The sequence below is a fragment of the Tachyglossus aculeatus genome, chromosome 7, assembly GCF_015852505.1.
Source record: "Tachyglossus aculeatus isolate mTacAcu1 chromosome 7, mTacAcu1.pri, whole genome shotgun sequence".
NCBI lineage: Eukaryota > Metazoa > Chordata > Mammalia > Monotremata > Tachyglossidae > Tachyglossus > Tachyglossus aculeatus.
The window spans coordinates 16,383,603-16,398,790 of NC_052072.1; the positions used below are offsets into that span (position 1 = coordinate 16,383,603).

The 15,188-nt window shown below is 48.4% G+C and overlaps 1 protein-coding gene across 1 annotated transcript; it reads right to left on the reverse strand.

The window, feature by feature from the left end:
- Nucleotides 1-4,183: 4,183 nt before the first annotated feature.
- PPIL1 (peptidylprolyl isomerase like 1) lies at nucleotides 4,184-14,659 on the reverse strand. Its single transcript, XM_038749099.1, has 4 exons — nucleotides 14,576-14,659; nucleotides 10,541-10,695; nucleotides 6,286-6,354; nucleotides 4,184-5,613 (listed from the first exon to the last, which is right to left on the reverse strand). The coding sequence occupies exons 1-4, from the start codon at nucleotides 14,629-14,631 to the stop codon at nucleotides 5,393-5,395; spliced, it is 501 nt and encodes a 166-aa protein (XP_038605027.1). The 5' UTR covers nucleotides 14,632-14,659; the 3' UTR covers nucleotides 4,184-5,392.
- Nucleotides 14,660-15,188: the final 529 nt, after the last annotated feature.

Genomic DNA, 15,188 nt, shown 5'->3' on the forward strand with positions numbered 1-15,188 from the left:
TCTTAATCCCCATTTTACAGATGAGGTAACTGAGGCACAGAGAAGGTCTGCTGTGTGACCTTACGCAGGTCACTTCATTCTCTGTTCCTCAGGTGCAAAATTATTACTATCATGGCACTTGTTAAGGGCTTACTATGTGCCAAGCACTGCTAATTACGGTATTTGTTAATAGTGGCATTTATTAAACGCTTACTATGTGCAAAGCACTGTTCTAAGCGCTGGGGAGGTTACAAGGTGAACTGGTTGTCCTACGGGGGGCCTCACAGTCTTCATCCCCATTTTACAGATGAGGTCACTGAGGCCCAGAGAAGTGAAGTGACTTGCCCAAAGTCACACAGCTGATAATTGGTGGAGCCGGGATTTGAACCCATGACCTCTGACTCCAAAGCCCATGCTCTTTCCACTGAGCCACGCTGCTTCTAAGTTAAATTAAGGTAAGTAAGTTAAGCACTTACTATGTGTCAATCACTGTTCTAAGTGCTGGGGTATTTACAGTAATAATAATAATGGCATTTATAAAGTGCTTACTATGTGCAAAGCACTGTTCTAAGCGCTGCGGAGGTTACAAGGTGAACAGGTTGTCCTGAGGGGGGCTCACAGTCTTCATTCCCATTTTACAGATGAGGTCACTGAGGCCCAGAGAAATGAAGTGACTTGCCCAAAGTCACACAGCTGACAAGTGGTGGAGCTGGGATTTGAACCCATGACCTCGGACTCCAAAGCCCGGGCTCTTTCCACTGAGCCACGCTGCTTCCATTACAAGGTAATCAGGTTGTCCCATGTGGGGCTCACTGTCTTAATCCTCATTTTACAGATGAGGGAACTGAGGCCCAGAGAAGCGAAGTGACTTGCCCAAGGTCACACAGCAGACAAGTGGCAGAGCCGGGATTAGAACCCGTGACCTTCTGACTCCCAGTCCCGGGCTCTTTCCACTAAGCCACGCTCCTTCTTGGTGTCCTTTGAGGAATTACTGAAGGGAGAGATTTGGAGCTGGAATAGTGCAGAACTCCCCGCATTTGCAAATGGAAGTGGAAAAAGGAGCTGTTGGAAGGGAAGCCAGTGGCTCGCTGGAGTGGGGTTTTTTTTTATAATATTTATTAAGCTCTTACTATGTGCAAAGCACTGTTCTAAACGCTGGAACTTGTACTTCCCAAGCGCTTAGTACAATACTCTGCGCACAGTAAGCGCTCAATAAATACGATTGAATGAATGAATGAATGAATGAATTTATCCTCCCCACCCGCCCCCGCCTCACCTCCTTCCCCTCCCCACAGCACCTGTATATGTTTGTACAGATTTATTACTCTATTTAGTTATTTTATTTGTACGTATTCATTCTATTTATTTTATTTTCTTAATATGTTTTGTTGTCTGTCTCCCCCTTCTAGACTGTGAGCCCGCTGTTGGGTAGGGACCGTCTCTAGATGTTGCCGACTTGGACTTCCCAAGCGCTTAGTCCAGTGCTCTGCACACAGTAAGCGCTCAATAAATACAATTGAATGAATTTATCCTCCCCCTACCCCCGGCCTTACCTCCTTCCCCTCCCCACAGCACCTGTATATATGTTTGTATGTATTTATTACTCTATTTTATTTGTACATATTCATTCTATTTATTTTATTTTGTTAATATGTTTTGTTGTCTGTCTCCCCCTTCTAGACTGTGAGCCCGCTGTTGGGTAGGGTCCGTCTCTAGATGTTGCCGACTTGTACTTCCCAAGCGCTTAGTCCAGTGCTCTGCACACAGTAAGCGCTCAATAAATACGATTGAATGAATGAATGAGTGATGGGGATTAAGCTCGAACGCCCCATGTGGGTCAGGGACCACGTCCAACCTGATTATCTTGTGTCCACCCCACGGCTTAGTAGTGTTAGCACATAGTAGATACTTAAGAAATACAATTAAAAAAGATTACACTCTTTTTATGGATCTAGGTCCAAAGGAGGCCCAAGGCAAGAGAGAGAAAACAGAGGCAAGAGAGGGGAGCAGAAATTGCTTGCGTTCTTTCAGCCCAGGGATGGGAGGAACACAGCCTCTTTTTAGACTGTGAGCCCACTGTTGGGTAGGGACTGTCTTTATATGTTGCCAATTTGTACTTCCCAAGCGCTTAGTACAGTGCTCTGCACATAGTAAGCGCTCAATAAATACAATTGATGATGATGAGCCAACTGCTGCCCAAGAGAATTCATTCATTCAGTCGTCTTTATTGAGCACTTACTGTGTGCAGAGCACTGTACTAAGCGCTTGGGAATACAGGGAAATCACTAAAGGCCTCCAGGAGGCCTTCCCAGACTGAGCCCCATTTTTCCTCTCCTCCTCCCTATCCCCCCTGCCCTACCTCCTTCCCCTCCCCACTGTACCTGTATGTTTGTACAGATTTATTACTCTATTTTACTTGTACATATTTACTATTCTATTTATTTTGTTAATGATGGGCACCGAGCTTTACTTCTATTTATTCTGATGATTTGACACCTGTCCACATGTTTTGTTTTGTCTGTCCCCCCACTTCTAGACTGTGAGCCCATTGTTGGGTAGGGACCGTCTCTATATGTTGCCAACGTGTACTTCCCAAGCGCTTAGTACAGTGCTCTGCAAACAGTAAGCGCTCAATAAATACGATTGATTGATTGGGACCGCCTCTATATGTTGCCGTGTACTTCCCAAGCGCTTAGTACAGTGCCCCCCCCCCCCCCATCCTTTAGACTGTGAGCCCACTGTTGGGTAGGGACTGTCTCTATATGTTGCCAACTTGTTTTCCCAAGCACTCAGTACAGTGCTCTGCACACAGTAAGCGCTCAATAAATATGATTGAATGAATGAATGAGTGAATAAAGGCTGGGTTAGTTCTGGCTCAGCCTGGGACATGGGGACGAACAGGAACTGGACTCTAGACTGTAAGTTCGTTGTGGGCAAGGACTGTCTATTACATTGTTATACTGTACTCTCCCAAACGCTTAGTACAGTGCTCTGCCCACATTAAGCGTTCAATAAATACGACTGGCTCAGGGGTTCAGGCGGAGCCCCGAGTCAGACCTGATCAGAATCCCGGCTCCGCCGCTTGTCTGTCGTGTGACCTCGGGCGAATCATTTCACTGCTCTGTGCCTCGGTTACCTCATCTTTAAAACGGGTTTAAGTCTGAGCCCCGTGAGGGACAGAAGCTGTCCGACCTGCTTACTTTGTATCTACTCCGGTGCTTAGAAGAATGCTTGACCCACAGTAAGCGCTTAACAAATACTATCACGAAGGGGTGCGCTTCTGGGAACTTGTCATCGCTGAAAACCTGGCATCTGTTGGACCCAAGATGCAGTAACTGAGGCACAGAGAAGTTAAGTGACTTGCCTAAAGCCACATATCTGACAAGCGGCGGAGCCAGGATTGGAACCCATGACCTCTGGCTCCCAAGCCCGTGCTCTTTCCACTCAGCCATGCTGCTTCTCTCAGATGCTCTCTGGGCACTGGATGATTCCATTTGTTCTATTTATTTATTTTTGATGCTATTGATGCTGGTCTGCATGTTTTGTTTTGTTGTCTCTCTCCCCCTTCTAGACTGTGAGCCCGTTGTGGGTAGGGATTTTCTCTATCTGTTGCTGAATTGTACTTTTCAGGTGCTTAGTACAGTGCTCCGCAAACAGTAAGCGCTCGATAAATACGATTGAATTGAATGAAAAATGAATGGGAACCCCTCTCGGAGGTGCCAGCTTGCAATAAGATGGGCCCGGAGGGCCTCCGCCACGCCGTCGCTCGACTGAAAATCCGGGCCAGGGCGAGGGTCTCCCGAAAGGCTCCCTGTAGTTCAACAGAAGCGTCTAGACTGTGAGCCCACTGTTGGGTAGGGACCGTCTCTATGTGTTGCCAACTTGTACTTCCCAAGCGCTTAGTACGGTGCTCTGCACACGGTAAGCGCTCAATAAATACGATTGATTGATTGATTGAAGAGTCGCCCCCGCTCCCTGGCAACTCCCGGGCAGCTGCAGGGGCTTCATCCCCAGAGGTCAGGTGAGGAGGGGGCTGGCCTTCCTCTGGCAGTTTGCAGATGGAGCAGCTCTTGGACTCGGAAGCCGTCGGTTCCTCGAGACTCCAAGCCCTAAAATATACAAACTCCCACAGGTTCACTTGAGCAGACTCATCAACACAGAAAGCTGGTTCCTAGATTACCCCCAAATCAGTCATTAGCACTCATTTCCGTTACAGGAACTTTATTTTAAATGCTTTTTTTAAAAAGGTACCAAATAAGGATGAGAATTTCCACAAAACAACCAGGGAATGAAAAAAAAGAGGCAAAACTCAAGTAAGAAGAAGGTTCTACTAGGGTTTCTAGGAAGCAATCGGGGTGTTTGTTTGCCTTTACCACTCTTGAGACCTCCCTGTTCTCTAAAAATCAATCAATCGTCTTTATTGAGCGCTTACTGTGTGCAGAGCACTGTACTAAGCGCTTGGGAAGTACAAGTTGGCAACATAAAAAAGGGAGAATGTGGTCAGTTCTTGTGCACTCGGAAGATCCCAGCTCTTTCCTGGGAAACAAACTAAGAAAGCAGCTCTCCTGCTTCCTTCCATCCAAAACAAAGGACGCTTGAGGACTGTCCCCATTCGACACCCTCTTAGAAGCCTATCCCTCTCTCCTGGAAATCTCTTCCATTTGGCAAGCGTTCAAGGTGGCTTGGCTCTGGCTGGGATCCTCTGGGGAGAGGAAACAGCCTGATTTAGAGGCAACCTCTGAGATATGTGGCCAGAGAGAGAATGCATCAGAGGGAGGATAAGAGCGAGAGAGAGAGTATTTGTGAGATTAGGGAGGGGAGGGGAAGGGGGAAAAGAAGAAAGCTGGCAAACACAAGGAACCTGGAGTCCTTATGCAGCCAGTCTACAAAGGTTGGACAATCAGGGTGGATATGAGCCATTCTTTCCAGCAGGAAAATGGCTGGGTTTTCTGGGGAGTGACAAATAGTGCACCCCACGAACCTTCATTCTGGTTCCATTTCTTTCTGGAAGGGTCAGCAAGGCTGAGGGACACTTTACATTGCCTACTGTGTGACTCTGTGTGCAAACTCACACACACGAATACACACTCTCGAGATCTCTCTCTCTCTCTCTCTCCCCTTCTCTCCCTCCTTCCCTCCCATGTTTGTCCTGGAAGAAGACGAAGAAGCAGCCATCGATTTTGGTTCCTTCTCTAACGCACCCAGAAAACCCAAGCCTCCGTCGGCTCGACATTCTGCAGTCCAAAGTCAAGCCTTGAGATGAACTCTACTGAGGGCAGAGAGGAGATTCGGAGTCTGCAGGCCTCTTCCACTGAACCCAAGAGAGCAATCTGGGGCGGGCCGGGCAGCGCCAGAGGGAAACGGGACCAAATCCTGGAGCAGGCCCGGGCCGCGGTCCCCGGGGCCCCGCCTCTTAACCGGACGGGTACGCCTTGATGATCTTCACATCGTCGACTGGCCGATCCTGGGCATTCGTCTCCACCATTCCCACTCGATTCACCATCCCGATGCCCTGGCACACCCGCCCAAAGATGGTGTGCTTCCCGTCCAGCCACTGGGTCGGGGCCAGGGTCACGAAGAACTGGCTGCCATTTGTGTCCGGCCCCGCGTTGGCCATGGCCAAGATTCCGGCTCCTAAGAGCGAGGAGAGATGGGTGATGAAGGGAAAAATCCATGGATGAGCCTCTCCGCTTCCCACTTGACCTAATCACAACCCGGGAATCAATCCATTGACAATTCCTATGGAGTGCTTACTGTGTCTGGGGAGCTGTGCTCGGCACATAATAATAATGACGGCATTTATTAAGCGCTTACTATGTGCAAAGCACTGTTCTAAGCGCTGGGGAGGTCACAAGGTGATCAGGTTGTCCCACGGGGGGCTCACAGTCTTAATCCCCATTTTACAGATGGGGGAACTGAGGCACAGAGAAGTGAAGTGACTTGCCCAGAGTCACCCAGCGGACAATTGCTGGAGCCGGGATTTGAACCCTTGACCTCTGACTCCAAAGCCCGGGCTCTTTCCACCGAGCCACGCTGCTTCTCCAGAAACAGAAATACAGGTGCTGTGGGGAAGGGAAGGAGGTAAGGATGGAGAGGGGAAGGAGGGGGCCAGCACTGGGTTATCTGCGGACGGGATGACATTTCGGCTTCGCTCGACACCCTGGCTCGGCGCCAAGATGCCTGAAACCTGCCGCTTTCGGGCATTCGGTGGTTTCGTCCCGGCCGCCCGGCTCCACCGTGGCGCCGCGGCGGGCCCCCGGCCAGCCCGCCCGTCACCCGCCACCCGCCCCGCCGGACTGCGCAAACCTGTGAATTTCAGCTCCGGGTGGAGTTCGTCTTCAAACTGTTTGCCGTAGATGGAGGCCCCTCCTCGGCCTGCCCGGATGGAAGAGGGGAAAAGTCAGCCTGGTGGCCCTTCAGAGCCCTACTGAGAGCTCACCTCCTCCAGGAGGCCTTCCCACACTCAGCCCCCTCCTTCCCCAGGCCCTACCTCCTTCCCCTCCCCACAGCACCTGTATATATGTTTGCACAGATTTATTATTCTATTTATTTTACTTGTACATATTTATAATTCTATTTTATTTGGTTAATATGTTTTGTTTTGTTGTCTGTCTCCCCCTTCTAGACTGTGAGCCCGCTGTTGGGTAGGGACCGTCTCTAGATGTTGCCAACTTGGACTTCCCAAGCGCTTAGTCCAGTGCTCTGCACACAGTAAGTGCTCAATAAATACGATTGAATGAATGAATGAATCTTCAGGGCCCAACTAAAATCGTCTCTCCTCCAGGAAGCCTTCCCTGACTAACATCTCATCTCCCCTGCATCGCCTAGGCACTTGGGTCTGTGCTCCTGAGGCTCTCTGATACTCACCCCATTCCAACTCCCACGACACCCACAGCCATATTCATAGACTTGGGTGCTCATATATATGTGCACATCTATCTACGTGTGTGTGTGTGTATATATACATATATATGTATATATCTATAATTCTATTTATTTATATGGATGCACGTTTACTTATTTTGATGTGTATATATCCATAATTCCACTTATTTATATTGACGCCCGTTCACTTGTTTTGATGTCTGTCTCCCCCCCTTCTAGAGTGTAAGCCAGGTGTGGACAGGGATTGTCTCTCTTTATTAATGAATTGTGCTTTCCAAGCACTTAGTACAGTGCTCTGTATACAGTAAGTGCTCAATAAATTGTCAGCTGTGCGACTTTGGGCAAGTCACTTAACTTCTCTGGGCCTCCGCTACCTCATCTGTAAAATGGGGATTAAGACTGTGAGCGCCCCGTGGGACACTCTGATCATCACCTTGTAACCACCCTAGCCCTTGGAACAGTGCTTTGCACATAATAAGCGCTTAATAAATGCCATTAAAAAAATAATAAATGAATAAATAAGACAATGAATGAATGCTTCCCCCATTCAACTGCATTTATTGAGAGCTTACTGTGTACAGAGCACCATACTAAGCGCTTGGCACTGTATTTTATTGTCTGCCTCCCAGCGTAGATTGTAAGCTCCTTGTAGGCAGGGATCACGTCTATTAGCACTTAGTAGGCGCTTAATAAACACCACACCTACCTGTCGACCTAACTGGACTCCTCCTCTCCATCTCCCTCCTCTGTCCTACCTCCTTCCCCTCCCCACTATTTGTACAGATTTATTATTTATTACTATGCTCTCCCGAGCACATAGTAGAGTGTTCTGCACATGATATCACAGACAGACATCAATCAATGGCATTAATTGAATGCTTACTTTATGCAGAGCACTGTACTAACTGGTAGGGAGAATGCAATACAACAGAGGTGGTCGACATGTTCCCTGCCCAACTGCTTTAAAAATGCTTTTCAGATTCAACAAACAATAAAAAGAGGCATCGTTAATTAACCAAGAAGAAGAAAAGACAAACATTAAGTCTCTCACTGGAGAGCTAATAGAACAAAGTATTTTCCTGAGTTTGTTCCCTCCCCCCTCGTGACTGTGTGCTCGTTATGGGCAGGGACTGTGTCAGTTTGTTGTTGTATTGTCATCTCCCAGGTGCTTAGTACAGTGCTTTGCACCCAGTAAGCGCTCAATAAATACAGCTGAATGAATGAAGGATCTTACAAACTAGAGGGGGAGAGACATTAATATAAATTGTGGATACGTATATAAGTGCTGTGGGGCTAATGGAGGGGTGAATAAAGGTTGCAAATAATAATAATAATGGCATTTATTAAGTGCTTACTATGTGCAAAGCACTGTTCTAAGCGCTGGGGAGGATGCAAGTTGATCAAGTTGTCCCACGAGGGGCTCGCAGTCTTAATCCCCATTTTACAGATGAGGGAACTGGGGCCCAGAGAAGTGAAGTGACTTGCCCAGAGTCCCACAGCTGACAAGCGGCGGAGCAGGGATTTGAACCCATGACCTCTGACTCCCAAGCCCGGGCTCTTTCCACTGAGCCACGCTGCCCCTCATCTTACCTCCTTCCCTTCCCCACAGCACATGTATATATGTTTGTACGTATTTATTACTCTATTTATTTATTTTGCTTGTACATATTTATTCTATTTATTTTATTTTGTTAGTATGTTGGTTTTTGTTAGACTGTGAGCCCACTGTTGGGTAGGGCCTGTCTCTCTATGTTGCCAACTTGTACTTCCCAAGCGCTTAGTACAGTGCTCTGCACACAGTAAGCGCTCAATAAATATGATTGATTGATTCATCATCATCAATCGTATTTATTGAGCGCTTACTGTGTGCACAGCACTGTACTAAGCGCTTGATTGATTGATTGATTGATTCTAGGGCGACGCAGAAAGGAGTGGGCGAACACGGGGATGTTTCGGAATAAAAGCTAGGCCACGGAGAGTGGACCCAAGTCCTGCCAGACCGTGAGCCCACTTTTTAGACTGTGAGCCCGCTGTTGGGTAGGGACTGTCTCTGTATGTTGCCAATTTGTACTTCCCAAGCGCTTAGTACAGTGCTCGGCACATAGTAAGCGCTCAATAAATACGATTGATGATGATGATGGTTAAGGCCGGGGTGGGCAGGGAGACCGGAGGGAAAGATAGGGAAACCTGTGACAGATTTAGTCTCAAATGCTGATAAATCCAAGACTCTTCCGCAGCCTCACGAGTGAAACACAGATCCTCTGCCTCTTGACCACAGGGACTCTGGTCAGGTCGTACGTATTGAGCGCTTACTGTGTGCGCTATACTGAGAGTACACTATAATAAACACATCCCCTGCCCACATTGAGCTCCCAGTCTAGAGAAGAAGTTAATTAGCTGGCGGCAGCCGGGCAGCCTGGTGACAGCTGAACCCACAACCTGGTCTCCCCTTCCCCGAGCCCGCAGAGGAAACCGCCACGTTAACAATCCCGGGAAATCAATCAATCAATCGTATTTATTGAGCGCTTACTGTGTGCAGAGCACTGGACTAAGTGCTTGGGAAGTCCAAGTTGGCAACATATAGAGACAGTCCCTACCCAACAGTGGGCTCACAGTCTAAAAGGGGAAAGGCTATGGGCTGTGGCTACCATCCCTGCTTCCCTGTATATATATGTTTGTACATATTTATTACTCTATTTATTTATTTTACTTGTACATATCTGTTCTATTTATTTTATTTTGTTAGTATGTTTGGTTTTGTTCTCTGTCTCCCCCTTTTAGACTGTGAGCCCACTGTTGGGTCGGGACTGTCTCTCTATGTTGCCAACTTGGACTTCCCAAGCGCTTAGTACAGTGCTCCTTACAGTAAGCGCTTAATAAATCAATCAATCAATCAATCGTATTTATTGAGCGCTTACTATGTGCAGAGCACTGGACTAAGCGCTTGGGAAGTACAAGTTGGCAACATAGAGAGACAGTCCCTACCCAACAGTGGGCTCACAGTCTAGAAGGGGGGAGACAGAGAACAAAACCGAACATACAAACAAAATAAAATAAATAGAATAGATATGTACAAGTAAAATAAATACATAAATAGAGTAATAAATATGTACAAACATATATACATGTGCTGTGGGGAAGGGAAGGAGGTAAGATGGGGGGGATGGAGAGGGGGACGAGGGGGAGAGGAAGATTAATAAATATGATTGATTGATTGATTGATTGAAGGCCAGCGGGCTCCGAGGCGGGCAGAGGGCACACGCGTGAGCCCACTGTTGGGTAGGGACCGTCTCTATATGTTGCCAACTTGTACTTCCCAAGCGCTTAGTACAGTGCTCTGCACACAGTAAGCGCTCAATAAATACGATTGATGATGATGATGATGATCCGGCCGTCCGCTGTCGGTCCTGTTCGGCCCCGGCTCTGGAGCTTACGGATTTGAAGGTTTTTCTTTAGATGGGAAAGACTGAGGAAGGCCTCAAACTCGGCCCGCCGGGGCTTCTCCTGGGGGGGCTGCCCCCCAAGTCAGTCCGTCGGTCGTATTTATTGAGCGCTTACTGCGTGCCGAGCACCGATTGAGAGCACAACAGCACGACGGAACGGACGCATTCCTCGCCCGCGGCCATCCGGCCTTCGGACTAGGGAAGCGGGGATCCCACGCGGGCCCAGGCCTCACCTGTCCCCGTCGGATCTCCCCCCTGAACCATGAAGTCTTTGATGATCCTGTGAAACTTGGTGCCGTTGTAGTAGCCGCGCCGGGCCAGCTCGGCGAAGTTCTTGCAGGTCTTCGGGGCGTGTTTCCAGTACAGCTCCAGCACAACGGTCCCCATGCTACAAGGGTACAGGAGAAGCACAATGCAGCCCTGGCCACGACCGACAATCAATCAATCACATCATCAGTGGGATTTATCGGGCGCTTCCTGGGTGCAGGGCACTGTCCACACTGGAAATCAATTTATTTTGTTTGTACATATTTATTCTATTTTGTTAATACGTTTGGTTTTGTTCTCTGTCTCCCCCTTCTAGACTGTGAGCCCGCTGTTGGGTAGGGACCGTCTCTAGATGTTGCCAACTTGGACTTCCCAAGCGCTTAGTACAGTGCTCAATAAATACGATTGATTGATTGATTGTAAACTCGTCGCGGGCAGGTATCGGGTCTGCTAACTCTGTTGTACTGTACTCTCGTTCATTCAATCGTATTTGTTGAGCGCTTACTGTGTGCAGGGCACTGGACTAAGCGCTTGGGAAGTCCAAGTTGGCAACATAGAGAGACGGTCCCTACCCAACAGTGGGCTCAGTCTAGAAGGGGGAGACAGAGAACAAAACAAAACATATTAACAAAATAAAATAATTAGAATAAATATGTACAAGTAAAATAGAGTAATAAATCCGTACAAACATATATACAGGTGCTGTGGGGACGGGAAGGAGGTCATGGGTCAAGGGTTCAAATCCCGGCTCCGCCAATTGTCAGCTGTGTGACTTTGGGCAAGTCACTTCACTTCTCCGGGCCTCAGTTACCTCATCTGTAAAATGGGGATGAAGGCTGTGAGCCCCCCATGGGACAACCTGATCACCTTGTATCCGCCCCAGTGCTTAGAACAGTGCTTTGCACATAGTAAGTGCTTAATAAACGCCATCATTATTATTATTATTATTCATCCCCATTTTACAGGTGAGGTCACGGAGGTACAGAGAAGTGATGTGACTTGCCCAAGGTCACACAGCAGACATGTGGTGAAGGCGGGATTCGAACCCATGACCTCTGACTCCCAAGCCCAGGCTCTTGTCACTGAGCCACGCTGCTTATCAATAAATACGACTGACTGAATGAATGAACCTCCCCATAATAATAATAATAATAATAATAATAATGATGGCATTTGTTAAGCGCTTACTACATGCAAAGCACTGTTCTAAGCGCTGGGGGGAATACAAGTGCTCAGGTTGTCCCACGTGGGGCTCATAGTCTTAATCCCCATTTTACAAATGAGGTAACTGAGGGTCAGAGAAGTGAAGTGACTTGCCCAAGGTCACACAGCAGACATGTGGTGGAGCCGGGATTAGAACCCATGACCTCTGACTCCCAAGCCCGGGCTCTTTCCACTTAGCCACGCTGCTTCTCCTCATAATAATAATAATAATAACGGCATTTATTAAGCACTTACTATGTGCCAACACATAGCATTAGGGTTACAAGGTGACCAGGATATTACTCTATTTATTTATTTATTTTACTTGTACATATCTATTCTATTTATTTTACTTTGTTAGTATGTTTGGTTTTGTCGTCTGTCTCCCCCTTCTAGACTGTGAGCCCACTGTTGGGTAGGGACCATCTCTATACATTGCCAACTTGTACTTCCCAAGCGCTTAGTACAGTGCTCTGCACACAGTAAGCCCTCAATAAATACGACTGATTGATTGATCACGTTGTCCCACATGGGGCTCACAGTTTTAATCCCCATTTTACAGATGAGGTCACTGAGGCTCACAGAAGTGACTTGCCCAAGGTCAGACAGCAGACATGTGGCGGAGCCGGGATTCGAACCCATGACCTCTGACTCCCAAGCCCGGGGTCTTTCCACTGAGCCACGCTGCTTCTCCCCAGAATAATAATAATGGCCTTTATTAAGTGCTTACTACGTGCAAGGCACTGTTCTAAGCGCTGGGGAGGTTACAAGGTGACCAGGTTGTCCCAAGGGGGGGCTCACAGTCTTAAACCAGCAGCGTGGCTCAGTGGAAAGAGCGCGGGCTTGGGAGTCAGAGGTCATGGGTTCAAATCCCGCCTCCCCCACATGTCTGCTGTGCGACCTTGGGCAAGTCACTTCGCTTCTCTGGGCCTCAGTTCCCTCATCTGTAAAATGGGGATTAAGACTGTGAGCCCCCCATGGGACAACCTGATCACCTTGTGTTCCCCCCAGCGCTTAGAACAGTGCTTTGCACATAGTAAGCGCTTAACAAATACCAACATTATTATTATTATTATTATTTTACAAATGAGGGAACTGAGGCTCAGAGAAGTGAAGTGACTTGCCCGAAGTCACCCAGCTGATAAGTGGCGGGGTCGGGATTTGAACCCAGGACCTCTGACTCCAAAGCCCGGGCTCCTTCCACTGAGCCACACTGACTTCCCAAGCGATTAGTCCAGGGCTCTGCACACAGTAAGCGCTCAATAAATACGATTGATTGATTGATCAGGTTGTCCCACGTGGGGCTCACAGTTTTAATCCCCATTTTCCAGATGAGGTCACTGAGGCTCACAAAAGTGACTTGCCCAGGGTCAGACAGCAGACAATTGGCGGAGCCGGGATTCGAACCCATGACCTCTGACTCCCAAGCCCGGGCTCTTTCCACTGAGCCACGCTGCTTCTCCCCACAATAATAATAATGGCCTTTATTAAGCGCTTACTACGTGCAAGGCACTGTTCTAAGCGCTGGGGAGGTTACAAGGTGACCAGGTTGTCCCAAGGGGGGCTCACAGTCTTAAACCAGCAGCGTGGCTCAGTGGAAAGAGTGCGGGCTTGGGAGTCAGAGGTCATGGGTTCGAATCCCGCCTCCCCCACATGTCTGCTGTGCGACCTTGGGCAAGTCACTTCACTTATCTGGGCCTCAGTTCCCTCATCTGTAAAATGGGGATAAGACTGTGAGCCCCACACGGGACAACCTGACCACCTTGTAACCTCCCCAGCGCTTAGAACAGTGCTTTGCACATAGTAAGCGCTTAACAAATACCAACATTATTATTACTTTACAGATGAGGGAACTGAGGCCCAGAGAAGTGAAGTGACTTGCCCAAAGTCACCCAGCTGATCATCATCATCAATCGTATTTATTGAGCACTTACTGTGTGCAGAGCACTGGACTAAACGTTTGGGAAGTCCAAGTTGGCAACACAGAGAGACAGTTCCTACCCAACAGTGGGCTCACAGTCTAAAAGGGGGAGACAGAGAACAAAACCAAACATACTAACAAAATAAAATAAATAGAATAGATATGTACAAGTAAGATAAATAGAGTAATAAATATGTACAACATCATCATCATCAATCGTATTTATTGAGCGCTTACTGGGTGCAGAGCACTGGACTAAGCGCTTGGGAAGTACAAATTGGCAACACAGAGAGACAGTCCCTACCCAACAGTGGGCTCACAGTCTAAAAGGGGGAGACAGAGAACAAAACCAAACATAGTAACAAAATAAAATAAATAGAATAGATATGTACAAGATAGAGTAATAAATATGTACATCATCATCATCAATCGTATTTATTGAGCGCTTACTATGTGCAGAGCACTGGACTAAGCGCTTGGGAAGTACAAATGGGCAACACAGAGAGACAGTCCCTACCCAACAGTGGGCTCACAGTCTAAAAGGGGGAGACAGAGAACAAAACCAAACATACTAACAAAATGAAATAAATGGAATAGATATGTACAAATGATATGATATGATATGTACAAATAAAATAAATAAATAAATAAATAGCTGGTAAGTGGTGGAAGGAGCCCAGGCTTTGGAGTCAGAGGTCCTGGGTTCAAATCCCGACATGAGTCGGGATTTGAACCCAGGACCTCTGACTCCAAAGCCCGGGCTCCTTCCACTGAGCCATGCTGACTTTCCAAGCGCTTAGTCCAGTGCTCTGCACACAGTAAGCGCTCAATAAATACGATTGATTGGATGGATGGATGGATGAATGAATGCCCTCACCTGGTCTCCAAGGAGACGGTGGGCGGTTGCCAGGAGTCCGGGGGCACGGCCGCCATGGCTCCCGCCGCGCGCGCGCCCTCGCTGCTCGGCCGCACTTCCGGGAGGGGACCCTTTTGGGCGGCGCGCACTTCCGGGAGGGGACCCTTTGGGGGCGGCGCGCACTTCCGGGAGGGAACCCTATTGGGGAGGGGGAACCTATTGGGCGGAGCGCACTTCCGGGAGAGGGACCCTTTTGGGCGGCGCGCACTTCCGGGAGGGACCCCTATTGGGGAGGGGGACCCTATTGGGCGGTGCGCACTTCCGGGGGAGGGGGGGGGAGAGAGAGAGAGAGAGAGACTCAGTGGAAAGAGCCCGGGCTTTGGAGTCCGAGGTCCTGGGTTCAAATCCCGCCTCCCCCAACTGTCAGCTGGGTGACCTTGGGCAAGTCACTTCACTTCTCTGAGCCTCAGTTCCCTCATCTGGAAAATGGGGATTAAACTTGTGTGAGCCCCCCGTGGGACAGCCTGATCACCTTGTAATTTCCCCAGCGCTTAGAACAGTGCTTGGCCCATAGTAAACGCTTAATAAATGCCATCGTTATTATTATTTATTGAGCGCTTACTGTGTGCAGAGC